We start from the raw sequence: 26,678 nt of genomic DNA on the forward strand, positions 1-26,678 counted from the left end.
CTTTAAGATTTGTCTCACCTTGATCCAGCACGCCATTTTACACATCTTGGATGTGCGTGTCTTTTTGATTCATCTTTATAACAAAACCATGTGAGCGAAACAGAGGGAATTAAAGTGATGTCCCGCATGTGTGTGTGTGTGTGTGTGTGTGTGTGTGTGTGTGTGTGTGTGTGTGTGTGTGTGTGTGTGTGTGTGTGTGTGTGTGTGTGTGTGTGTGTGTGTGTGTGTGTGTGTGTGTGTGAAAGAGAGAGAAATAAATTCAAATGAACAATCCAAACTTGTTTCTTTACTAATTCTAAAGTTAATTTATGGGTGATTCTTAGACTACGGGCACTTATTATGTCCTTTGATCATATTGTATGAAAAACAGAAAAAAGGGGAAATTTCACACTTTTATAGTTATCTTTACAATGAAAGTGTGTTAAGAAATTTGTTCTAGTAGTCTATGATGACTTTTTCACCTTTTTTCAGCATCATTATATGCAAATATTGCCGTTTTGTGCTTGTCCCACACCCAGACTTTTGATCTTCAATGATAAAAATGAATGGTAAAGAAACGTTTTTTTCTAATGTTTTAAAATATCTCTGAATAAAATATCAGTAAAATAATCAAAACATAATTGGGATATTCACTGTCATACAACTGTTGTGATTTTTTTAAACAAAATGTAGTTGTCCCACAATATTGCCGTAATTTCCACCACAACACTGTAATGTCCCTTTAAACAGTTTGTATGAAAGATTGTTTGGGTAGTTTCTATGGAGATAAACAGTGACATCAGAGCACATGTATATAGCGCCAAATCACAACAAACAGTTGCCCCAAGGCGCTTTATATTGTAAGGCAATGGTGTGGTGGAAATTACATTTACAAGGCCAATAGTGCCCGTAGTTAAAGAATCACCCTTATACATTTATCTATATGCCATACCATGTGTCTTTGTTAAATAGCATAAGACAAAGTCTTTCAGCAGGAAAGTACGTATTTTAAATGTGTGACAGCATCCTGTAACTGAATCTCTGCTGTTTCTAACAAACCAAACCATGGGAAAATTGGGTAAAAATTCGGGGCATTACTTATTGTTGCAGTTGGGGATCCACCTTCCTCAGTACAAATAAATGCACTGCGGGCGCAATAGGGACCCATCCAAGATGGTGGCTGGCTGATACGTCAACTCCAATAGGCAGCGGCAGGCAATGTATATATAATATCTATGGTGGTCCCCTCATGGAGGCTGCTATGTTGTACCACCATGTTGTACAGTAGTCCAAAGGGGACATACTTAACCCACCTTCCGCATTTTATAGTGCGGCCGAGAAGGCAAAGAAAGAAGAACAGGAATCAGTGGTTGCTCTCCTGCACACTGTCTAGTGGCTGCTAGTGCAGGCTAACATGTCTAACCCTCTGGGGTCCAGAGTATAATTAGACGTTTTTGACTACTTTTGGTTTTACCTTCATAATTTACCTTAAAAATCTGTTTACTTTGCCTTGGCTAGTGTCATTTTTTCAGCACAACCTCACCTGTGTGACTTTACAGTTTTCTTTCATTCTGGCATACTGCATGAACACATTGAACCCAAATTCACACAAAAAAAAACAAATAGAAAAGTTTGCTTTTTTAACATTGAAAACCAAAAACATGTTTAAGAAACCTTTTTTATAACTTAGAATGCAAATATAAATTGTAAATTTCAAAAACATATGTACAAATGTAGCAAACAACAAAGTTATATACAGGAAATGTTTCAGTTTTTTCCCAACTATTTACAAAACAATAACACAATACCACACAAATTATTTGTGCCACTCAAAAAACAATTCCTGTCCAAAACAAGACAGAGTGAATGCAGTCATTATCCAATTTCAATTTCAATTTATTTTCCTTTATATAGCGCCAAATCACAACAGAGGTGCCTCAAGAGGCTTCACACAGGTAAGGGCTAACCTTACCAACCCCCAGAGCAACAGTGGTAAGGAAAAACTCCCTCTTAGGAAGAAACCTGAAGCAGACCAGACTCAAAGGGGTGACCCTCTGCTTGGGCCATGCTATAAACATAAATTACAGAAATCATTCACAGAACAATTCACGGACGAATATACAAGAATTGCTGTTGGTGCACAGGACAGCAGGGTCACCAACACAAACAAAAAATCCACAAGAGGAGTGTCACTCCGTCTGTTGTCCACCTGGAGGCAGTGTTGGCAATTTAGTCTGTCTTTGGTGATGTTTTGGCTAAAACTCCTCAGCAACAACCCCATGTGGGTTGGTGTTCAACCTACTTGGGAATCATGATTTTGATTGGTTTAGGACATGTGTTTTTCCACCAACGATAAAGGGAAAGTCATGTTTTTTTTCCCTACAACTGCTGTACTGAGGGAGAGTCGAAAAGGAAGTGGAAGTCCCGTTTGCTGTGCATTTCTACAGAAAGGCGCACCAAAAATGGCCATAACATTTAAGAACAAACATGGCGAAAATTATTAATCATAATCAATCAATCAATCAATCAATCAACAATTTTATTAATCCCACAAGGGGCAATTTCATTTGAGCAGTCCGTTTAAGAAAAAATAAAATACAATAACAGTATATAACAACAATAAAACTAATAAAAAAACAAAAAAAAACAAATAAAACAGACTTAAGAAGTTAAAAGGAACCCCGACTATAAATACATGTTTATTCTATATGACTTGTTGTGATATTAGTAACATAACTATGGGACAAAATTTGCAAAAATAATGTCAAGTTTTATGATATTTTAAGAACTTTATTTCTATGTAGGTCGCCATTGTTGTTTGTAATGCAATGCATTCTGGGTAGTGACATCAAACAGGGGCAGAGCTTCCCGTGTTTACATTACAACTAGCGGCGATTAGCAACGATGAGCTCCTCTGTTCACCCTTTTCAGTTTGAACCAGAGCGTGATCTGCAGTGTAAGGAAGAGAACTTTGAAAATACTGTCAGAAATGAAGATCAGCGCTCTGATCAAGCAAGAGTTGGCCATTGTAGGTGGTGTCTGTGTGGGGGCTGCTTGCTGATGCCGACAGAGAAAGAGAGCGTCTGCTGCTCTTTCGCGTGTTTTAGTCCTATTTTCACTAGTTACTCGTGGACGATTTTTCTTCTTGTGGGGAAATATGACCGGCACTGCATCTGGTTTAAGACGTCGTTTGTATCCAGAAACACCAGCAAGCTCCCTCATTAGCTGAGGTCAATGAAAAGCCTCAAATGCATCCGCGTTGAAGTGACGTGAGCACAGCCGCGGGTCTTTCGGCAACTGCACTCTTCCACAAGCATCCTCCCACTTTTTCCTTAACTTTCTTTCTTTTGGAAAGCAGTGAAGGCTTACCTTGCTTTCTTTGTTGCCCTTAGACTGAAAATTGCATCCAAAAGCTGCGCAATGTGGCATTTTATCTCGGTAGAAGAACTAGCTTTAACACTGTTTTCGCTTGCTTGAAAGATTTCAGAAACCTTTCCACGTCATCCCCCCCAGAATGCATTGCACAGGCAAAAACATGGCAGCCGCGTTGTATTTAAATACGTGATAAATAAATGCTATTTTATATCATTCAAGAGTTGTTTATGCATTTCTAACTATATATTATAATAGCAGACGTCAGTGTTTCAATTTTTTGACAAATTTGATGTTATAGTCGGGGTTCCTTTTAAAATGAATAGCAAGAATAAATAAATAAATAAAACATGGCAAACCTACGGAGCATTTAAAAGTCGAATCGCCGAAGGTATATACGACTTTAAAACCCGGTTGGTTCTACACAATGGGGACGCATAACGGCGTCCTAAAGGAAGCAGGGAAAACTCTACTAAAAGAACATGACCTGACATGGACAAAATAATTTCAGCCTTCCAGAGGATCTATTACAAAAAGAGTGTAAGTCAGTTGCCCCAAGGCGCTCCACATTGCAAGGCAAGGCCATACAATAATTATGAAACACAGTCTACGTCTAAAGCAACATAACCAAGGGATGGTCCAGGGTCACCTGATCCAGCCCTAACTATAAGCCTTAGCGAAAAGGAAAGTTTTAAGCCTAATCTTAAAAGTAGAGAGGGTATCTGTCTCCCTGATCTGAATTGGGAGCTGGTTTCAACACACATTCAAACAGAGACTCAGAGTCTGGTAGATTTGATGGGACGACACTTAATTCGGTCATGTGACTTTAATGTAACGACCTGTCAGACAACTCCAGAGGGTTAAGAACCCTCATTTTTATAAAATGGAGGATTGCACATATTTCTTATCACAAGAGAAGGCAAGGGAGCCTGAATCCTAGTCACCAAAGAAGCAGAAACCTGAAGGAAAACAAAAATTTTGACTGGCAACAGTAAAATACAATCTCCAGTGTCACCAGTAGATGACACTAAATCCTATATATTTTAGCTTTAAAGAAAATAGGAAATATTGTAACTGAACACCACAGTTTTTTAATTGTGTCACTTCTGTGTCTGTGTCCAGCTTACGGCAGAGATATAGAGGAGGATGTGATCGGAGACACTTCAGGTCACTTTAAGAAGATGCTGGTTGTTTTACTGCAGGTCAGTCACAGTTTGTGTTATCGGCAGCGAGGTATCCACCTCATTGTGCGCTGACTCTGTCAGGTGCAGTACGTTTAACTACTAACCTTTTGCCTGTCTGGTGACTGTGTTGCTATCACAGGGGACCAGAGATGAGTCCGGAGTGGTGGATGCAGATCTGGTGGAGCAGGACGCACAAGTGAGACTTGAATTTTTTATGGAAAATACGAAAGTGTGGCTGAGTTACAACAATATATAAACTGCACTCATCAGGATTTGGAAATAGTTCTTAGAGAGATATGTCACAGTAATTCAGGATATGTGAATAAATATATTATTGTAAATGTGCACTGCAAGTATCGAATGTGACCAGATGTGTTTTTTCTTGCAATCCTGTCTTGGCTTTTAATTTTCTTTTCTTTTCTTTTTTGATATTTCTTTGCCTACACTGCATTATGCTGTGCCGTGCTCACGTCTGTGTAGGACCTGTTTGCTGCTGGTGAAGCACAATGGGGTACTGACGAAGCCAAATTCATCATGATACTTGGAAATCGCAGTGTGACACACCTACGCATGGGTGAGCGCAGTCAGTTACGTAGAAGTTTTGGGAGAGAAGGGTTGTGTTTTTGCCTTCATTTTAGTCTCTGTGTGTGTTGGGGGTGGGTGGGCGTATTTTGGGCCTGCTCCCTTCCTTCAAAGATCGAATAAACTTTAAGCTGTGAAATAGCTCCACCTACTGTCAGTCACACTGCATGTTAACATCATTATTAGTGGAGCTATTCTTTCTATGTCATTGCAACATTGCACAAGTGGTGATTGCATGAGTTTTACTAATTGCCAAACACTCTATTGTATAATTAATTCTATTATTATTATTATTATTATGCGTTTGACAATGGAAAACAAATTAATTGAACAGTAATAAATTAAATTGTACACCCTGGATAGGATGCCTGTCGGACGTAGGGCCACATACAAACAAACACATTCACACCCGCATGCACACCTACGGACAATTTAAAGTTTCCAGTTCACCTAACCTGCATGTTTTTGGATGTGGAAGGAAGCAGGAGCATCCAGAGAGAACCCACACAAACTCACACAGAACACACAGAAAGGCCACAGGTGTGAATGAAACCCATGACCTTCTTGCTGTGAGGCAAAAGTGATAACCACTAAGCCACCGTGCTGCTGGTTTCTGATTATATTATATTATATTACATTATATTTTATTTTATTTCATGCAGTAATGGAACTTCACTGTACACACAGTTGCAACATTTCACACTGTGACTTCACACTGTTGTTCTTGTCCAGTCGGCTGCTCTTGTTTTGTTCGGGGTCGCCACAGCGGATACAGCCAGACCCGTATTGGTATTTGGCACAAGTTTTACACCGGATGCCCTTCCTGACGCAACTCCAGCGTAACCTGGGGATACACACAGAGCCGCTGGTGTTCCAAAGAGGTCGCCATCCAAGTACTAACCAGGTTCCGCATTGCTTAGCTTCTGAGATCTGACGGGATCAGGCTGACACAGAACAGACCGGCTGATCTCACTGTGACTTCAACTCTAAGGTGTTATTTAGTGACTGTGCATACAGCCTGGTCCACAAGTATTTGGACGGCAACATACTATCTGTAGCTACAGCTGAGGTGAAATCAAACTGTCAAGGTGTGTGTGTGTGTGTGTGTGTGTGTCATGCAGACTTTTACCTTCAGTTTGATCAGTTTGGGGGGATAACAGAAATATTGCATTAACTATTTAGGACTTACAGCTGTTATTATACACAATAACGCCATTTTTAGAGACCATAAGTACTTGCACAAACTAAATATAATGGTTATTTCACTAAAAAACTAAAAAAACAAAACAAAAAAAATCACTTTTACAGCGAGGTGTTTTTTTCCTGTTTGTTTTTTTTTTAAGACAAGTCACAGAATGGATATCTAAACATTTCCAAGTCTTGGATTTTATTTTGAATCAGTCACTAAGAAACCCACTCCTAAGAAAACCAATCTGTCCGGAGCAGGCAGGTCTCATACAAGAGGGAGTGAAGGAAGCCACCAAGATACCCAAGACAACCGTGGAGGAGTTATGGGCTTATGTGGTCACAACTAGAGAAACTGTGCATAGGACAACTTTTGTCTGTTTCACCACCGATCACAGCTTCTTGAGAAGAATTTTCTTGCAAGAAAACATCAGATTTAAGCCCGAGTCTCCCATGTGCTTTCTGGCAAACTGTCATTGAAATCATTTTTTTCAAGGCAGAAGGGAAAGGGAGAGGCAGGAAAAGATGCACAAGCATCAGGAATGTACACAGCCTTGAGAGGATTGTTACGCAAAGCTGATTAAAGAATTTGGGGGGGGGGGGGGGTTTCACAAGGAGTGGACTGAGGCTAGAGTCAGTGTGTCAAGAGCCACCGCACACAGATGTGCGCAGGAAATGTCACATTCCTCTTGTCAAGTCACTCCTGAACCGGAAACAATGTCAGAAGTACTTTAAATGGGCTCAGGAGAAAAATAACTGGACCATTGTTTAGTTGTCCAAGTGCCCTTTTCAGTCAATTTTACATTTCATTTGGAAATCAAGCTCCCAGAGTCTGGAGGAAGAGTGGAGCGGTAAAAAAAATCCAAGCTGCTTGAGGTCGGTTGTCGCAGACCGAAAGGTCTGCCCCTAAAAATTGGTCTGCCCTAGCTCCACTGCACATGCATCATTTCGGAGCTGCGCCGCTCATCTAAGACAGAGTCTCTTCACCCAAAGCAATCAAATGGATTAATGAGATTATTAACCATCAGGTGACAAGGTGAAACCTCTTAAATCATTCTAAAATGAGTTTTAAGCAGAAACGAGGCTGTTTTAAGCAGAAATGAGGCGAAACCCTGTGATGCTTTGAAATGACCAACGTGCAGTGAACGCATCAGCTAGCAGCTCACGTAGTCGCGGTGCTCTGCTCACTTCCTCTGTCTTTTATGATGAAATAATGCTGAATTTATGTAGAAATGATTGTTGTAGAAAAGCTTCAGATATCTGTCGCTGAGATAGATGATGACTGGAGAGCAGTTTGAAGCAGAAACGAGGTGATAATCCGTGAACCGCGGCTAATGATGCATGCGCAGTGAAGGCAGGGCAGAACGATTTTTAGGGGGGACTGTTCGGTCGGCGACACCGGTGTGAAGTTTCCACAGTCAGTGATGATTTGGGTGACATGTCATCTGCTGGTGTTGGTCCACTGTGTTTTATCAGGTCCAATGTCAACATAGCTGCCAACCAGAAAATTCTAGTGCACTGTATGTTTACATCTGCTGACAAGCTTTATGGAGATGTGGATTTCCTTTTCAAGCAGGACTTAGCACCTGTCCACAGTGCAAAAGCTTAGCAGACCATGGTATTACTGTTCTTGATTGGCCACCCAACTGACCTGAACCGAACTATGGAGTATTGTCAAGAGGATTATGAGAGACACTGAACCCAACAATACAGAAGAGCTGAAGGCTTCTATCAAAGCAATCTGGGCTTCCATAACACCTCAGCAGTGCCACAGGCTGATCGCCTCCATGCCACGTCTCATCAAAGCAGTAATTAATCCAGAAGGAGCCCCAACCAAGTATTGAGTGCATAAATTAACATACATTCCAGAAGGTCAAGATTTCTGTATTAATGTGTATACGGTATGTCGCGAACATGACGAGCAAAGCTCTTCAGCATCTCACCTCACCGTGTCATTTAGGTCCTTCAGACTTTTTTTTTGAGTAAATGCTTCAGTGAAGCATGAGTGTGGCTAAAACCTTATAGCCCAGTATTGCCATATCAGTATGATATATGATGACTATGACTATGATGACTATGATTTCACACAAAGTGCAGCAACAGTGAACATTAAACATTCTTAAACAAAACAGTAATAATACCACACTCATTTTGCAGTCATCATAAGGTTAGGATACTGTGCCCTCCAAAAGTATTGGAACACTTGGTATTTCACACATTATATGTTCGATGTCGCTGCCATTAATGAGCAAAGCGCTTCACTATCTGTGTATATATCATCAAACAATAATTTAAAATTGAATAATTGTTGAAGAACCTATCATCGGTTTGTGGCTTTTTACAGCTTTTTATGACAATGCTGTCCAGTTTGTGGCTTTTCCCCCTATGGGCAGATGTTTTGTGCCATTTCTGGTTTGTGCCTTTGTCCACCATATGAGTGAGCTTCCCTAGTATAAATTCTTTTTTGATTTATCTTGTAAAATATTTGAATATTTTGAGATAGGTTTTTACAGTTTGCGGCCCTGTTGGCTATAATGATCAAAATTTAAATAAAAATACTTGAAACATTTTAATTTATAGTTCAGTTTAGTTTGAGTCTAGACTATATAAAATGGTAAATATCTAAAATTACTGACAAAAATATTGAAGTTATTGAAGATGTTCTAATTTTTTAGATGAACATAGTGCCATAGTGCCATGCTCACTCGAAAATATTCATGTTGCCATCCCCCTGACTTTTGGAAAGAAAAATGGATGTAAAGATGAAGATTTGTATGAACAATGATGTTTATATTTCATTTGTCCAATTAGATATGGCCTTTGAAAATAGAGAGACTGTGTATAGAAAATGGCTATGATCCCAGTATATACATAGTCAATGTGATATTTTTCTTAAACCCCTTGAATTGAAGTTAAAAGTCTGCACATCAAGTACTCCATTGTGGTGGTGTACAAAGGCAAAATTCTAGACAGTTTCATTCCTTGGTATTGTTAATTTAACATTTTATTGCATATCAGTTAATCAAAATGAACACAGTGAACTAGGGAATTTTGTATATTGTCCCTCAGGCCATCAGACTGTACAACTCCTCACTCAGGGGGAGGAGGAGTAACAGGAAGACAGAGGACGGGAATGAGAATGAGACGAACAGTAGTAGCCAGTAAACCAGGATTGATCATTATATCTGGTATTTATATTGTATATCTGTGTTTATATTTATATTTGCAAACTGTTTTCCTTTTTTCACTTTTGATACTCTGTGTGCTTCTTACCCTGTGTGCTGCTATACAATGCTGCTGGAACCTCAGTTTCCCTAAGGGAGTCTTCCCAAGGGATCAATGAAGTTCTCTCTAATCTAATCTAAACTCCCTTCTGTCTGATCATTTTTTAATAACATTTACATTTACCCTGATGGACTACCCTGCAGTGGGGAATAAGTTTCATTACACTAGAAGTCTTTCAGAAAGCGCTGTAACTAGGTTTAAGGATATGATTCCTTCGTTATGTTCTCTAATGTCATATACCAACACAGAGCAGAGTAGCTACCTAAACTCTGTAAGGGAGTTAGAGTATCTCGTCAATAGTTTTACATCCTCTTTGAAGACAACTTTGGATGCTGTAGCTCCTCTGAAAAAGAGAGCTTTAAATCAGAAGTGTCTGACTCCGTGGTATAACTCACAAACTCGTAGCTTAAAGCAGATAACCCGTAAGTTGGAGAGGAAATGGCGTCTCACTAATTTAGAAGATCTTCACTTAGCCTGGAAAAAGAGTTTGTTGCTCTATAAAAAAAGCCCTCCGTAAAGCTAGGACATCTTTCTACTCATCACTAATTGAAGAAAATAAGAATAACCTCAGGTTTCTTTTCAGCACTGTAGCTAGGCTGACAAAGAGTCAGAGCTCTATTGAGCTGAGTATTCCATTAACTTTAACTAGTAATGACTTCATGACTTTCTTTGCTAACAAAATTTTGACTATTAGAGAAAAAATTACTCATAACCATCCCAAAGATGTATCGTTATCTTTGGCTGCTTTCAGTGATGCCGGTATTTGGTTAGACTCTTTCTCTCCGGTTGTTCTGTCTGAGTTATTTTCATTGGTTGCTTCGTCCAAACCATCGGCATGTTTATTGGACCCCATTCCTGCCAGGTTGCTCAAGGAAGTCCTACCATTATTTAATGCTTCAATCTTAAATATGATCAATCTATCTTTGTTAGTTGGTTATGTACCACAGGCCTTTAAGGTGGCAGTAATTAAACCATTACTTAAAAAGCCATCACTTGACCCAGCTATCTTAGCTAATTATAGGCCAATTTCCAACCTTCCTTTTCTCTCAAAGATTCTTGAGAGGGTAGTTGTAAAACAGCTAACTGATCACCTGCAGAGGAATGGTCTATTTGAAGAGTTTCAGTCAGGTTTTAGAATTCATCATAGTACAGAAACAGCATTAGTGAAGGTTACAAATGATCTTCTTATGGCTTCGGACAGTGGACTTATCTCTGTGCTTGTTCTGTTGGACCTCAGTGCTGCTTTTGATACTGTTGACCATAAAATTTTATTACAGAGATTAGAGCATGTCATAGGTATTAAAGGCACTGCGCTGCGGTGGTTTGAATCATATTTGTCTAATAGATTACAGTTTGTTCATGTAAATGGGGAATCTTCTTCACAGACTAAAGTTAATTATGGAGTTCCACAAGGTTCTGTGCTAGGACCAATTTTATTCACTTTATACATGCTTCCCTTAGGCAGTATTATTAGACGGTATTGCTTAAATTTTCATTGTTACGCAGATGATACCCAGCTTTATCTATCCATGAAGCCAGAGGATACACACCAATTAGCTAAACTGCAGGATTGTCTTACAGACATAAAGACATGGATGACCTCTAATTTCCTGCTTTTAAACTCAGATAAAACTGAAGTTATTGTACTTGGCCCCACAAATCTTAGAAGCATGGTGTCTAACCAGATCGTTACTCTGGATGGCATTTCCCTGATCTCTAGTAATACTGTGAGAAATCTTGGAGTCATTTTTGATCAGGATATGTCATTTAAAGCGCATATTAAACAAATATGTAGGACTGCCTTTTTGCATTTACGCAATATCTCTAAAATCAGAAAGGTCTTGTCTCAGAGTGATGCTGAAAAACTAATTCATGCATTTATTTCCTCTAGGCTGGACTATTGTAATTCATTATTATCAGGTTGTCCTAAAAGTTCCCTAAAAAGCCTTCAGTTGGTTCAGAATGCTGCAGCTAGAGTACTGACGGGGACTAGCAGGAGAGAGCATATCTCACCCGTGTTGGCCTCTCTTCATTGGCTTCCTGTTAATTCTAGAATAGAATTTAAAATTATTCTTCTTACTTATAAGGTTTTGAATAATCAGGTCCCATCTTATCTTAGGGACCTCGTAGTACCATATTACCCCATTAGAGCGCTTCGTTCTCAGACTGCGGGCTTACTTGTAGTTCCTAGGGTTTGTAAGAGTAGAATGGGAGGCAGAGCCTTCAGCTTTCAGGCTCCTCTCCTGTGGAACCAGCTCCCAATTCAGATCAGGGAGACAGATACCCTCTCTACTTTTAAGATTAGGCTTAAAACTTTCCTTTTCGCTAAGGCTTATAGTTAGGGCTGGATCAGGTGACCCTGGACCATCCCTTGGTTATGCTGCTTTAGACGTAGATTGTGGGGGGGTTCCCATGATGCACTGTTTCTTTCTCTTTTTGCTCCGTATGCATCACTCTGCATTTAATCATTAGTGATCGATCTCTGCCCCCCTTCACGGCATGTCTTTTTCCTGGTTTTTTCCCTCAGCCCCAACCAGTCTCAGCAGAAGACTGCCCTTCCCTGAGCCTGGTTCTGCTGGAGGTTTCTTCCTGTTAAAAGGGAGTTTTTCCTTCCCACTGTTGCCAAGTGCTTGCTCATAGGGGGTCGTTTTGACCGTTGGGGTTTTTCATAATTATTGTATGGCCTTGCCTTACAATATGGAGCGCCTTGGGGCAACTGTTTGTTGTGATTTGGCGCTATATAAGAAAAAAGTTGATTGATTGATTGATAATCTATCTAGAAGCAACTCTAAAGAGTTCACAGTGTACATCAACCAAAATCAACATATTGTATGTCATATCCAGTACACTGACATAGTTTTACTGTCATGTTGTCTTCAGTGTTCGATGCCTATGAGAAGGTTGCAGAGATGTCCATAGAGGACAGCATAAAGAACGAGCTGTCAGGGGACTTTGAGAGGTTGATGTTGGCTGTAGGTAAGAATCAGTGTTACTGATTAAACCACATTGTGACGGGGGGGACTGACGGGTTGCCAACACACGGTTCTGCTCTGGGTGTTTCTCACAGTGCAGTGCATAAGGAGTGTTCCCATGTTCTTCGCCAAGCGTCTTTACAAGTCGATGAAGGTACATGTGTTCTGATACCGAGGTTAAATAGTTTATAGCCATCCTCATGACACCATCAGTAATCCACAGTGTGTGCCTTCTTTTCCAGGGTCTTGGTACAGCAGACAACACTCTGATCAGGATCATGATTTCTCGCTCCGAAATAGACATGTTGGACATCCGCGAGTGTTTCCGCCTCAGTTACGAAAAATCACTTTATAACATGATCAAGGTGGGAAACTAAGCTTTTTTGTTACAACACAGCGATTCTTACATCTATGTAGACTTTTATTATTATTATTTTTTGCATACAGTATGAACCCAAGATATTTCATGTTTTGTGTGATCAACTTTAGTTTTTAGTTGAATGCATTTCTGCAGTTCAAGCCAGCAGCACAGTGTGGCACTGTATGGCAAATGTGTCCCAAGTAGGCAGTTTCAAAAACTGACTGATCAAGTTGGAAGAAGATGAGTGAGGGAAGCCACCAAGACACCCTGGCAACTATGAAGGCATTATAGGTTTCTGAGGTTGTGACTGGAGAAACTGTAAAGTGCTACTTTTGTCTGTTGCATCACCAGTAATACAGTTTCACTATGAAATGGCACAGAGGAGGATTTTCTTTAAAATATTGTGAAATTTCAGCTGCAGTTTGCTAGAAGACACATGGGAAACCTGAGCCTAGATTTGATGTTTTCCTATTCTAATCCTTCTCTACTCCACTCCAACATAAAGCTGTGAATAGGGATGCAATAGACAAATGTCGCCCTATTCCCAGTTTCTCCACTAACATCCATAGAAGCCTTGAACTCTTTGAGAGCTATCTCTTGGTGGCTTTCCTCACTAGTCTCTGTCCAGCATAGTAACTCAGTTTTTGAGAACTGCCTACTTGATGCAGATTTGCCATACACCGCAATCCTGCAGTTTTTTTTCCACTACAAAAACTGATTAAAAAAAAGACTTGTTTAAAAGAAATTTGACTTAATTCTTTTCTAAATAGAAAAATAATCTTGTCAAGCATATTTTACATAAGAAAAAAATGTCTTATTTTGGGAAAATGTTTCTCACATTTTCCAGCTAATATCACCCTGTATTTAACCAGTAACATGGAAAGGCAAATCATCCAAGCAAAGGAACAAGATTGTTTCCTTATTTTAAGATAGAGGCTAATCTTAAAATAAGAATTCTTTCTAGTTTTAAGGCACATTTTGATTATTCAGTGCTTAGACTTTTTGCTAGTTTTAAGAATTCTAACCAAGTACAGTTTTCTTACCCCATTGTCAGATTTTTTTTGCTTAATACAAGACAATTTGGCTAGATTTTGGATTATTTGTCTTATTTTGAGAGGGACAGTTTTTGCAGTGTTTTCTTTGCATTTTCCAGATTGTTCCAACTTTTTAAAAAAGATCTATTTAATTAGGAGCTACTGAACCTTTAAGATAATTTTTTTAATGTAGTTTTTTCATGTATCAGGATGACACATCAGGGGATTACAAGAGGACTCTGCTCAAGCTGTGCGGAGGAGATGACGAGTAAGTCCTGGCTGCGTGTGACAGCTGCAGCCAGATGGTGGCGATACAGCACCACCTGTAGGCTGTCAGCGTTTTCGTTCAAATGATACCTTCACCGTGTGAGTGAGTGGGAAAGGTCAACACAACTGTGTTCTGCTGTGTCAAACTGATCATTCCAGTTTAGCCGGAGAGTTCTTCCCTGAAGCGGCTCAGATAGCCTACAAGATGTGGGAATTAAGTGCCATGAAAAAAGTCCAGGTACCTGCTCCCACTTTAGATGTGAATACATCTTCAGTTTTATTTTGTTTGTTTTTTTTTAAATAATCTTCTGGGTCCTGCTGCCATCTGCTTCTTGCACCGCCACAAACTTTTCCTGCATGCACAGTCACGGCTTTGTCTGACAGAGGTTAGCAGCACAATGCAGTTCACAGAAACACAAATAGTTTTTGTTGCATTGTGCTGTACACGCTGCCCATTGCAGATATCCCAGGAGTCTGTGAATGTCAGAAAGATCTCAGGGTTTTGGTCAACAAAAGGCCGTCTCACTCTTGCTGTGTGTGACTGAGCTCTTTTTTCAGTCCGCCCACTGTTTTCCTGTTGGTGGTGTCACAGCTTCTAACCCCAGAGGGCACACTCCCACTCATACATCAGGAGACTGGCGCCTTCACTTTAACTCAATATTGTTCACTTTTTGACTAATTCTAAAATGTTTTCTCTTGCATGCTTTGCAGAACTCTGCATGTTCTTTCCTATAACCTCGTAGATTTGGTGTGTTGGGTTCCAGGATGTCTCAGAAACGGCTTTGCGTTACTTCTACACATTTTTCTCATTCTGCTACCATAGTTGAGGCCAACAGTCTTCCCTGCAGCCAATTTCGACCCTTCAGCTGATGCACAAGCACTGAGAAAGGCTATGAAGGGATTTGGTATGTAAAAATATAGCTCACCTGCACAGCTACAACTGCTGAATGTTCATGCTTGAATTTAAATTTTACTAATCTTGTTAATTCTTTCTGGGCTACAGGAACGGATGAAGATGCGATCATTGATATTGTTGCACAGAGAAGTAATGCCCAGAGGCAAGAGATCAGACAAACCTTCAAATCACTACTTGGAAGGGTGAGAAAATCAGATGAACATAAATGGAGCTGGAATATATTTTTTTATACATAAAACAATAGTCCGATATTTAAAGTCAGCTTGTGTTGTTAAAATACCAATAATAGATGGTTACCCGACTTAGTCTGGTCTGCTTGAGGTTTCTTTCCACAGTTAACCCTCAAGACAGAGTGGGGTCATTTGTGACCCTGGGTATATAATTTTTTTTGCACCATTTTTCTTATTTTAATCCCAAAAAAGTGTCCTACCATAACTTTCTCAATCTATTTGTCTTGCATTTCTCCATAGAATTTTGCAAGGATCAGCCGATCCGTGTGGCAAGTATAATCCCAACTTGTGCAGGGTCACTTATGACCCCAGGAGGATCTATGAGACTTTTGACATTATAGCTTCAGATGGTATTGTAATTTGCCAACTCTAGTCATTATAATTTATTGTTTTGCGGGGAAGCATGGCCAGCAGACCTAGAATAGCAAGATTTACAGCTGCACAAGCACTGAGACTGATTCTTGATGCCCAGAGTGATGAAGAAAATGACAATGGACAAATACATTAGAAAAATAAATAAATATGAAGAACCCTAAAACAATCATTTATATAGATGTATTCCAATATAACGTCAATGGGGTCATAAATAACCCCACTCAGTTATATTAGTCACTAAAATAGCTTGGTCGCTTGATGGTTAAAAAACCACTGATGGAGGTGTTTTCTTACCACTGTCACCAATGTGCTTGCTGATGGGGTGGGTAGACCTTAGTCAAGTGCATCATCTTGAAGTCTCCTATGTTATGAATTGTGTTTCCTGCAGTGACTTAAACAATTACATTTTAATGGTGGTATGCTTGATCCTTCCCCAGGACCTGATGAAGGACCTGAAGTCTGAACTGTCAAAGAACTTGGAGAGGCTGATCATTGGGCTCATGTTGACCCCAGCAGAGTTTAACGCCAAAATGATGAGGAAGGCAATGGAGGTATTGCACAGTTATTGATATCTACAGCTAAAAAAAGAACAGATTGAGAAACCGCCACAAAAAGGATCTTAACATTATTATTAGCCTGCATCATCATGGGAATAATTGCTCGACTGTTGTGTCCATCACAATGAAACTCAAACAAGTTTACATTTCAGATCTTTATAGCTTCCTTAAGTACTAACTGGATGTGCTCACACTATGAATTCCATTCACTCTTAGTGCATGTGGAAAGTATTCACAACGCTTCACTTTGTCCACATTTTGTTATGTTACAGCCTTATTCCAAAATGAATGAAATTCATATTTTTCCTCAAAATTCCACACACAATACCCCACAATGACAATGTCAAAAAGTTTTTTTTGTTTTTTTTTTGCAAATTTATCAAAAAAAAAGAAATCACATGTACGCAAGTATTCACAGCTGATCATCTTTGAGATGTTTCTACAGCTTAATTGGAGTCCACCTGCGGAAAGTTCTGTTGATTGGACATGATTTGGAAAGACACACACCTGTCTACTTATAACGTCCCGCAGTTGACAGTGCATGTCAGAGCACAAACCAAGCATGAAGTCAAAGGAATTGCCTGTAGACCTCTGAGACAGGATTGTCTGGAGGTACAAATCTGGGGAAGGGTACAGAGACATTTCTGCTACTTTGAAGATCCCAATGAGCACAGTGACCTCCATCATCTATAAACGGAAAAAGTTTGGATCCACCAGGACTCTTCCTAAAGTTGGCTGCCCGACTAAACTGAGCGATCGAGGGAGAAGGGCCTTAGTCAGGGAGGTGACCAAGGACCCGATGGTCACTATGTCAGAGCCTCCAGCATTCCACTGTGGAGAGAGGAGAACCTTCCAGAAGGACCAGGCATCATCCCTACAGTGAAGCATGGTGGTGGCAACATCGTGCTGTGGGGAAGTTTTTCCGTAGCAGGTACCGGGAGACTAGTCAGGATTGAGGGAAAGATGAATGCAGCAAGGTACAGAGACATCCTGGATGAATACCTGCTCCAGAGCGCTCTTGACCTCAGATTGGGACAACTGTTCATCTTTCAGCAGGACAGTGACCCTAAGCACACAGCCAAGATATCAAAGGAGTGGCTTCAGGGGCCCAGCCAGAGCCCAGACCTGAATACTACTGGACATCTGGAGAGATCTGAAAATGGCGCTGTCAATACTTTCCGGATGCACTGTATATTAGATAAAACATTGATAGGACTAATATTTTTGGAGAAACTACGCATATTAGCTAACTTTGTTAATTACATTCTGAACTAACACACCATTCCAGTTGGGGTGATAAATCAACTTTGTCTTAAATGTGTGAGTGTGTGTGCATGATTTTATTTAGTAAGTTCAATGTAAGTGCATAATATAATTGTAAATACATTAATAATTTTTGCACAGCACTTTGGTTGACCGGTGTCATTTTAAATGTGCTTTAGAAATAAAGGTTGAGTTGAGAGTTGAAATACATTAAGACAGTAAATTAACATTAAAACATTTTGTAATTAACAGGAAATAAAAGGGCTGAGTTCCTCTTCTAAAAATTGTTGAGGTCTACGGGTCTAAAAATATTCTAGACTCACACACCATTCCAAGTCATTATAGAAGCTTTGCACAATTTATTACCAACCTTTGAAAAATGTCAGCTACCTATTTTATAAACACAACCCAATCTAAAACCCGTGGATCCCCACAGGCAACATGCTAGTATTAGATATAATTTGATGTGCAGAAATTAGATTATTGTGTTTTTTCTAACATCGTTGGTTTGTTGGTGGGATTAGTCAGAATATAACATGGCAACTTTCATGTAACTCTGTTGAGGCTAGTGTTGATCTGGATAAAAGGGTGCAAAGTTTTAACATTTTAAAACTGGGTAATTTTGGGTCTTGATGCACCAATGCGTGATGTTCTCATTGTGCCTTATAGTCATCCTGTCTGTCTGTGCACGTGTCCATCTGTGTATGTTATGCTATATGTCAAGAAATGCTGGTTGTGTGGCCTTTATTTTGGTGTAAAATTTGAGAACTTGCAAAATGTAAGTTTCTAGTTGCTAAGGCCTGAAACACACCAGTGTTGTGGTTGTGTTGTATGTTGATTTTCATTTAGGTGTCCATGTTAACAAATTAAACCTTACATACCAACATTAACGTGTACTGGGCTCCTCTGGAGAAGATACCCCGCCTCTATTTTCTCATGTGGCCCTCGCCCAGCGCACAGCTACAATAGAAAAGTTATTACCAGCAACATTAAATGATTAACACCTTTGATTGGTGTTTCTTTGACTGGGAAAAAAGTGACAAACAAGAAAAATATCAGCACAATTAAAAAAAAACATTTCAGTGATTGAAAAAAGTGACACAAATGCTGTCCAGTTACAAAAAGTCACTTTCCTGCCCTTCACTTTGCTGAACAGTCCTCAACTAAACCCACACAAGAGCTGGATTATAAAAATAACCAAACAAAGGAAACGCTGATGGTGAGTCTACATGTTTTTATATGTTTATATTTTTAAGTTTATTTATTATAAAACGGTCATAAAAATGTTGGGTGGTGAAAGGAACACTGAGGGTCTTCTCAACTCCATTGACATCCCCTTCTCAGAGAAGGTGTGGATAGAAGGCTGAGGTGGATTTGGTGCTATCTACCTGGTACACGTTTCTCAGTTAATCAAAGAACCCTGCAGTGACATATTGCCAGGAGTGAATGAGGTTCTGAAGTCTCTGGGTGTTGCTGGGCTGTCATGGCTGACACGCCTATGCAATGTTGCATAAATGTCTAGAACTCTGGTATTGCCAAACTTGGGTGGTGACTGCTATTTTTGAAAAGGGCACCGGAGAGTGTGTTCCAATTATCAGCCTCCCATGAAAGGCCTATGCCAGGGTGCTAGAGAGGAGACTAAGACTTAGACTCTTTTTTATTGTCATTCAGTAAAAAACATCATAGATGCTGTCACAGAGCGAAATACTGATGCACTGCTTGAATAGATAAAAACACAGAATAAAGCACAGAATACCAGTCCAAGGTGTGTGATAGTGATAAGTTTTTTAACCTATCAATAACTGTCTCTGTATGTGTGAATACACAACATACAGTAATTAAATAAAGGACACAGAATATTGCACATATGAAGATGCTACAAGGATAAAGTTGCTACCCGATGCTACAGTGTATTGTGTCCTGCATTCTATATTGCACAGTTTGTTCTATCGATTTTGTATTTAACTGTCTTATGGCAGTTGGGTAAAAGCTGTCCCTAAATCTGCCTGTTTTGCAACTCAGGCTACGGTACTGTCTATCTGAGCAGATTGTTAAGGGGATGTGAAGTGTCCCTGATTTTCCTTCTTTTCCTGAACAAGCAGCGCTGTTCTGCCAGTTCACCAATGTTTGGCAGCTTGGTCCTAATAATCTTCTCTGCTGCTCTCATGACCCTCCCCAGCGCCTTCCTGTCTGCAAAGCTGCTACTTTCATGCCACAGAGAGATACTACTGGTTAGTACACTCTCTATTGTTCCTCTATAGAAGAAGGTGAGGACAGTCAAGCTCAGATGGGCACTCTTGAACCTGCGGAGAAAGTGCAGAAGCTGGTTGGCCTTTTTATCCAGACAGGATATGTGCAGAGACCGGGCCAGGTTGTTGGAGACATGAACCCCCAGGAATTTTGATTGCTGCACAATCTCCACAGCAGAGTCCTTGATGTAAATGGGCGTATGGGGGGGCATCTTCTCCTGAAGTCAAGCAGTAGCTCCTTGGTTTTCTCCACATTCAGGATCAGAAATGTTGTTGCACCAATCAGACACTGACAGATGAACCTTGAATTTTGGAGGAGTACTGTGAGTTCTGTCCTGGTCGTGAAATGGTGGAATGGTTTACCCTCATATGGATATTGGAAGGATATTGGGGAATATGCCTAACCAATTTACCTGTGTTTTGTAGACTTGGAAAAGACCTACAACCAGGCATCCCGAGGTGTCTTGTGGGACACAGCAGTACTCGACTCATCATAGATTGACGTTTGGTCAGAGTTAGTTGTTTGCATCAAAATGTCATGACTTGGGTGTGAAACCGCATTACTGTTTGTGCACTTGCTTCCAAAACAGAAGGTTCTTGGTTGAAAACCCACCTGTACCTATTTTCAGTGTACATCTGGAGTTGCCTCAGACACAACGTATGGTGTAAAGCTTGTGCCACATGAACATGTGTATCCATATCAGATCCTCTGTGGTGACCCCGTGCAAAATGGACAGTCTGAAATATATTACTATCTCTGCAACCCAAAGGGCTTGAAAGAAACAATATGAAGCTTATGTAATTTAGTACATTCATTTGCAGTTACATCCAGTAGTATGAACAAGAGCAGGCTGAGATTTCTGGTGTCCGCCAGTCTGGATCCAGATCACCTCCAAAATTCAGTGGAGTCTTCCATGCCCTAATATAGATCTGTGGTGTGAATTTGGTGAGAATCCATGAAGTAGGGTTTTTTTTTTTACGTAATCCTTCAAAGCGTATATAACAACTTCTTGATCCAGAATTTGGATCCGGATCCCCTCCACAATTTAATGGAGCCTTTCATGGCCTAATATCAGATTAGATTAGATAGAACTTTGTGAATCCCTTGGGAAGACTCTCTCAAGGAAATTGAGGTTCCAGAAGCATTGTATAGCAGCACACAGGGTAAGAAGCACACAGAGTATCAAAAGTGAAAGTAAAAAAAGAAAAACAGTTTGCAATATAAATAAAATAATATATAAAATCCTCTCATTCCTGACCTCTCTCTTCCTGATACTCCCCCTCCCCCTGAGTGAGGAGTTGCACAGTCTGATGGCCTGAGGGACAAAGGAGTAATAATATCTATCTGTGGTGAAAATTTCATCAAAGTCCATGCAGTAATTTTGACGTAATCCTCTAACAGACAGACAAACAAACAAACTCCGATCATTTTATTACATCCTTGGTGGACGTAATGAGGTTACAATAACACCACAAAGACATTGTCATAATTGTGTGAAAGACACGTTTTCCAGGATTTCTTAACAACCAATCAGACAGGAGCGACTGATCAGGGGTTTGTATTGAACTAATCATTATGTGACATCATGATGAAGACATTTTTTATGTGCACGTGCAGGGTATGCACCGGCCCTCTGATTCCCAGCTTTCATTTCGTTTTTGTTCTCCTTTGAAAGGGTGCCGGCACCGATGAGCACTCACTGATTGAGATCTTGGTCACAAGGAGCAATGAGGAGATAAATGCCATGAACGCCGCCTATAAGAGCAGTGAGTTTGATACCTTAACACGGCTTTTACTTCACGGAAACCTATGATGCAGAAGATGATCCAAATCCATCTTGAACCTCTTGCAGCCTACAAGAAGACTTTGGAAGATGATATTCAGTCAGAAACCTCAGGCCACTTCTGTCGTATCCTCGTTTCCCTCGTGCAGGTAACGTCGGTTCTCGTGAGAACGTGTGCTGGGTTTAATTTTCACACCCACTCGCTGGTTGCAGCAGCAGAAAAGTAGAAAAAAAATGAACCCATGCAGTTTTCTTTGATAATGTTTTACATTTACATGTTGAAGATGCAGCCACATATTCTTTGTGTGCCATCTGACATTTTTCAGGGTGCACGGGAGGAGGGCCCTGCAGATATGGAGCAAGCCAACGCAGATGCTCAGGTGATTTCACAACCGCAAGCGTGTCCTGCATCCTTCTATTGTGCCGAAAGGTCGAGTTGAATGTTTTTCCTGTTGTTAAACCTCACAGGAACTAGCGGATGCTTGCAACGCAGACTCTGACGACAGAGTGATGAAGTTCATGAGCATTCTGTGCACCAGGAGCTTCCCTCACCTTCGAAAAGGTGTTAATTTTTTTTTTTTTTTGCAAATAACACTAAAATGACATCATTAGAGTTAAAATTAAAATTTATACCCCCCCACCCCCCAGTGCTGCAGGAATTTGTGAGATACACCAATAAGGACATTGAGCAGATTATCAAGAAGGAGATGTCCGGAGATGTCAAAAATGCCTTTTATGCAATAGGTACTGACTGAGTTATCTTCTATAATATTTCACATCTTTGATCCTCACAATTTATTCTGTTGGCAGCTGTTATGAATCTTTTCTGCTTCTCTCTTTTTGCAGTTCGCAGCGTAAAGAATCAACCCTCTTATTTTGCCGATCGCTTGTACAAAGCAATGAAGGTATGTAAACCGTGACAGCACCCCAGCTTTTTGTAGAAGATGAAAATCCCATTTTTTTAAATTTATTTTTATCTTTATTTTATTTTTTAAGAAATAGAACCTCGCTTTCTCACATTTTCAAGCGATTTCAAAGAGCCTTTGCAGGGCCGTAGCCAAGTAATTTTTGGGTTGCGGGGGTGGTATTTTTGGTTTTGAGACCTGATCTAACAACATATATACATCAGATTCCTGCTCCCTCACTTGCACACCCCCTGCCACCACCACCTTCATCCTGCCACACCACCACTGAGGAAAATCACCATAGAGTATACCTTGTCTCAAATTTCATTATATTGCAAAAATTTTGTTCAACATATACTATATTAACTGCAGGGATAGGCTCCAGCTCCCGTGACCCTTAATCGGAATAAGTGGGTTCAGAAAATGAATCAGTGAATATAATGACATCATTATATATTGACAATAATTACTTCAGTATCTATTAACATTGATATTTTACAGGACTGTCTCTGAGCAAGTATCATAGTTCATCTACAAGTCTACAAAATTTTCTCTGGATATTTTCTGTTTATCACAAATCAAGTCATATGTCATATATGTATGTATAGTCAATGATAAATAATACTCCATATCTGTTGTATCATTGATTGGAGATTATCACATCTTTAATCGTTTGCGTTATCACACTGTTTAAATGCGAAAAGTATTACACCACTTTTCATTCATGATTAACACAGTTTATATAAGATAGTCAAAATAGTGAGTCAAAATTTCACACATTCTCAAGAAATGTTGGATTCTCAGAATGCAAAAGATGGAGAACCACAGCCTGGTTTTCCTCAGTCAGATTCAAAACTTCTCAGTCGCCCCTCACATTTAACTGTTTAAATCTTCAACTACAGTAGTCTACTTTTTGTTTCAAGCCCTCTTACATGGTGTAATCATACTATGCTTTAGTGAGTTTACCCTGTTTCCTCTCCATTATCCCCCATTTATAAAGCTATACGTCCTTGGTTTTTCCTTCCTTTCCCTGTTATTTTTCCTTTTCCTGTTGTTCTTTTTTCTTCCTGTCTTTCTTTTTGTGTGTGTGTGTTTTTTTTGGGGGGGGGGGGGTGCTGCAACCTCTACAGCCCCCGTCCTCCTGGCTACGGCACTGGCTTGTGTGAGAGACAGCATGTATATCTATCTCCTGATCTCCTTTCTAGGGCCTCGGTACAGATGACAGAGCGCTGATCCGTATCATGGTGTCCCGTAGCGAGATCGACCTTTTCAATATTCGCAAAGAGTTCAAGGAAACGCACGACACCTCCCTGCATGAATTCATCCAGGTAGAAACCATGATTGTAAGTGGGAATTGTCTGCTTGTGTTGCTTTGTTGTTTCTCACATATACGTGCATGTGTTCAGCTTTTGTCGCACGGCCTTCGCTCTGTAACCATGTGAGTGTGTGTTGCACATCCTTCTTTTGGCGCTGCGGCGGGGCAGCGGTGTACGGTAATCTACAGCTTTCTGTGGTGAACTGTGGGTCTGTGGCTGCTGCAGCTGTTTAGGAATTCCCCTTACATGCTCAGCTTCCTCTCCACATCCTCTGCGTGATTGGCTGACAGCCCTACAGACAGGAAGTAACCTGAAAGGCTTCTATAATAATTTACAGATGAAATCACCATGACACCTAATACAAACAAGGAAGCAGTCTGCCCCAGATCGTTTTATTTGGCCCGAAATCTCATCACATTTTATAAAAGCGTAGATTGTTAGGCGTCCAGCGGTGTGTGTGCGTAGCAGTGAATGTCAAATGCTTTTCTGAGTTTGCTTCAGTTTGGCAAGATTGTGCTTTTAATTTTGGCTTGTCAGTTTAAATATGCAAAAAAGTGTTTGAGCCACACAATTTATCATATAGTTGTGTTTGTTTGCTAAATGCAAGCTTCATCACAAATAATTTGTCAGTAATTTCTCTTTCAAATATATTTGAAATTCAAATATTATTTTCTTTGTTTGCCTTCCTTTCTCCACAGTTATTCTAATGATCTCTCGGCTGGGGGGATTTGATATAACCAATGTTGATAGATGGTACTTTTACAGTATTACAACACTTTTACAATATTTGCCAGTATTATGGTCATAAAACTATATAATTATAAAATTTGAGCCTGGATTTCTACCATATTTTTTTATGATGTGTATCATCATACAACCAGTTTTGAAAGTGGATACACGGACAGTTGTCACAAAATGATCAATTTTCATGTTGGAAAATTTGATAAGTATTTGAACAGTTTTCTGCCCCCTGCTGGTTTTATGACAGCTATGCCAGTTAGCAGCCCTTACTGGATGTTTGAGGTGCCCAACTGGGAATATAAATCAGACCTGAGTCAACGTGTTTATCCAACATTGGTGAAAGATTAACTCATGTTTGCTTTTTGTGTAAGAGGGTGTTTTCCATGAATTTCCACTCTTAAGGTAGGTCTACTATAACTCTATGTGTTCCTCTTCAGGGCGATACCTCAGGAGATTACCGAAAAACCTTACTCATGCTTTGTGGAGGAGAAGATTAAAGCTGCCATGTCTCAGGAGTGAGAAACCACCGAGACAAGTGCGCATTAGTGCCCACAAAGTAAAATTCCTCGGCCAAACCCAGCTGACCTATGACCTCTCCCAGCCTTCTATGCCAGTTTTCTGTTGCCATTTCTAAATCTTCCTCAGAAATGGTGTGATTATTTCTGTTTAGCAGAGTCGTGTAAAATGGGATTGTTGGTGATAATGTTGGGGAATGAATGGAGCAAATGTTCAGCTAGTGCCTTCACTTGTCAGCTATCCAAAGATGACTGTAATTTTGAGGTAACATATACCTGAATATAAATAAACAAACATTGAAACATGTTTTTCTGTCTTTTTTCCTCACATTTTAGCATCTGAATTGAGTAAATATTGAATGTCTGTCAAAGTTAAAGTAAATCTTGACTTTCTTTGCAGTGTGTGCTAAGGTTGGGGTGCAGAAGACCACCAAAAAGAAATGATAACACTCTTAATTATATGGCTGCGACACTACGCACACTCTGATTGGCTGATTTCCGGTCTGATATGGGAAAATATCAGACCGGTTACAATAACAATCGGTCCGGAACATGTATCATATCCATTACAACCAGAAAGCTAAAAACACGATTAGAAAAACCAAGTTGGACATGAACATACTCCATAAATATCTAAACAGCATGAAAAAAACCCACACAGATTGAAAGGTTACCAGCTTACCACCACGACCGGACCATCTATTAGCAAGCTCTTCACAGAGATGAAGGGAACAGGTCTGACTACGAGCCCAAAACCATCAGCAGCTTTCATATTCGGGCGATACTGTAAGTTTGTGTGTTTATATATATATAATAGCCATATAATAAACAAATGATTAACCTCACTTGCGAGGTCTGTACGGGAAAATATCAGACCGAGGTGTTGAAAGTATGGACCTCACTATCACTCGGTCCGTGCGATAAAGTTAGCTTGCACGCTAACTCAAAGCTAACTTCCTCACTCATCTTTAACCGCTTACTCCAATTAAGGGTCATGGGGCACTGGAGCCTATCCCAGCAATCATAGAGCATGAGGCAGGGTACACCCTGGACAAGACCGCAGTTTGTCGCAGGGCCACATGTAGACAAACACATTCACACCCGCTGGCACACCTGCGAACAATTTAAAGTATCCAATCCACCTAACCTGCATGTCTTTGGATGTGGGAGGAAACCAGAGCACCCGGAGAGAACCCACGTAAACATGAGGAGAACACGCAAACTCCACACAGAAAGGCCACAGGTGGGAATCAAACCCATGACCTCCTTGCTGTGAGGCAACAGTGTTAACCACTAATCCACCGTGCTGCCCAACTAACGTCCTATGGAGTTGAATTTGTCTCATTATAAACTGCAAATGCACAGAGGGTGATATACAAATATTCCTTGATTTGTGCAACATGATCAGATGATATTTGTACATGTACAAATTGTATGTAAGAATATAGGATCTTAATAATTAACTGCAAATTATTAAGAACACAATGCTCATACAGCCAAGAGTATTTTAGCATTGCGTTATTTTTAACATTATTATGACTCAACAAGACTATAAAAGTGTTAATAACATAATAAGCATTCTTGTTGTATAATTAGGCATTCATTG

At 40.0% G+C, this 26,678-nt stretch overlaps 1 protein-coding gene across 2 annotated transcripts in view; it reads left to right on the forward strand.

The window, feature by feature from the left end:
• anxa6 (annexin A6) overlaps positions 1 to 25,378 on the forward strand; it is a 68,936-nt gene extending 43,558 nt beyond the window's left edge. The window contains exons 7-25 of one of the 2 annotated variants that reach the window (XM_034181496.1): positions 4,474 to 4,553; positions 4,675 to 4,731; positions 5,016 to 5,109; positions 12,468 to 12,563; positions 12,655 to 12,713; positions 12,802 to 12,924; positions 14,164 to 14,222; positions 14,381 to 14,459; positions 15,045 to 15,126; positions 15,225 to 15,319; positions 16,180 to 16,293; positions 21,488 to 21,578; positions 21,665 to 21,744; positions 21,922 to 21,975; positions 22,064 to 22,157; positions 22,244 to 22,339; positions 22,442 to 22,500; positions 23,706 to 23,843; positions 24,995 to 25,378. In XM_034181496.1, coding sequence (XP_034037387.1) covers positions 4,474 to 4,553; positions 4,675 to 4,731; positions 5,016 to 5,109; positions 12,468 to 12,563; positions 12,655 to 12,713; positions 12,802 to 12,924; positions 14,164 to 14,222; positions 14,381 to 14,459; positions 15,045 to 15,126; positions 15,225 to 15,319; positions 16,180 to 16,293; positions 21,488 to 21,578; positions 21,665 to 21,744; positions 21,922 to 21,975; positions 22,064 to 22,157; positions 22,244 to 22,339; positions 22,442 to 22,500; positions 23,706 to 23,843; positions 24,995 to 25,054 — 1,610 coding nt within the window. In that variant the 3' untranslated portion in view covers positions 25,055 to 25,378. The remainder of the gene's footprint in view (positions 1 to 4,473; positions 4,554 to 4,674; positions 4,732 to 5,015; positions 5,110 to 12,467; positions 12,564 to 12,654; positions 12,714 to 12,801; positions 12,925 to 14,163; positions 14,223 to 14,380; positions 14,460 to 15,044; positions 15,127 to 15,224; positions 15,320 to 16,179; positions 16,294 to 21,487; positions 21,579 to 21,664; positions 21,745 to 21,921; positions 21,976 to 22,063; positions 22,158 to 22,243; positions 22,340 to 22,441; positions 22,501 to 23,705; positions 23,844 to 24,994) is intronic. The other variant, XM_034181497.1, reaches the window with a different exon arrangement.
• Positions 25,379 to 26,678: the final 1,300 nt, after the last annotated feature.

Source organism: Thalassophryne amazonica, chromosome 11, assembly GCF_902500255.1.
Source record: "Thalassophryne amazonica chromosome 11, fThaAma1.1, whole genome shotgun sequence".
Lineage (NCBI taxonomy): Eukaryota > Metazoa > Chordata > Actinopteri > Batrachoidiformes > Batrachoididae > Thalassophryne > Thalassophryne amazonica.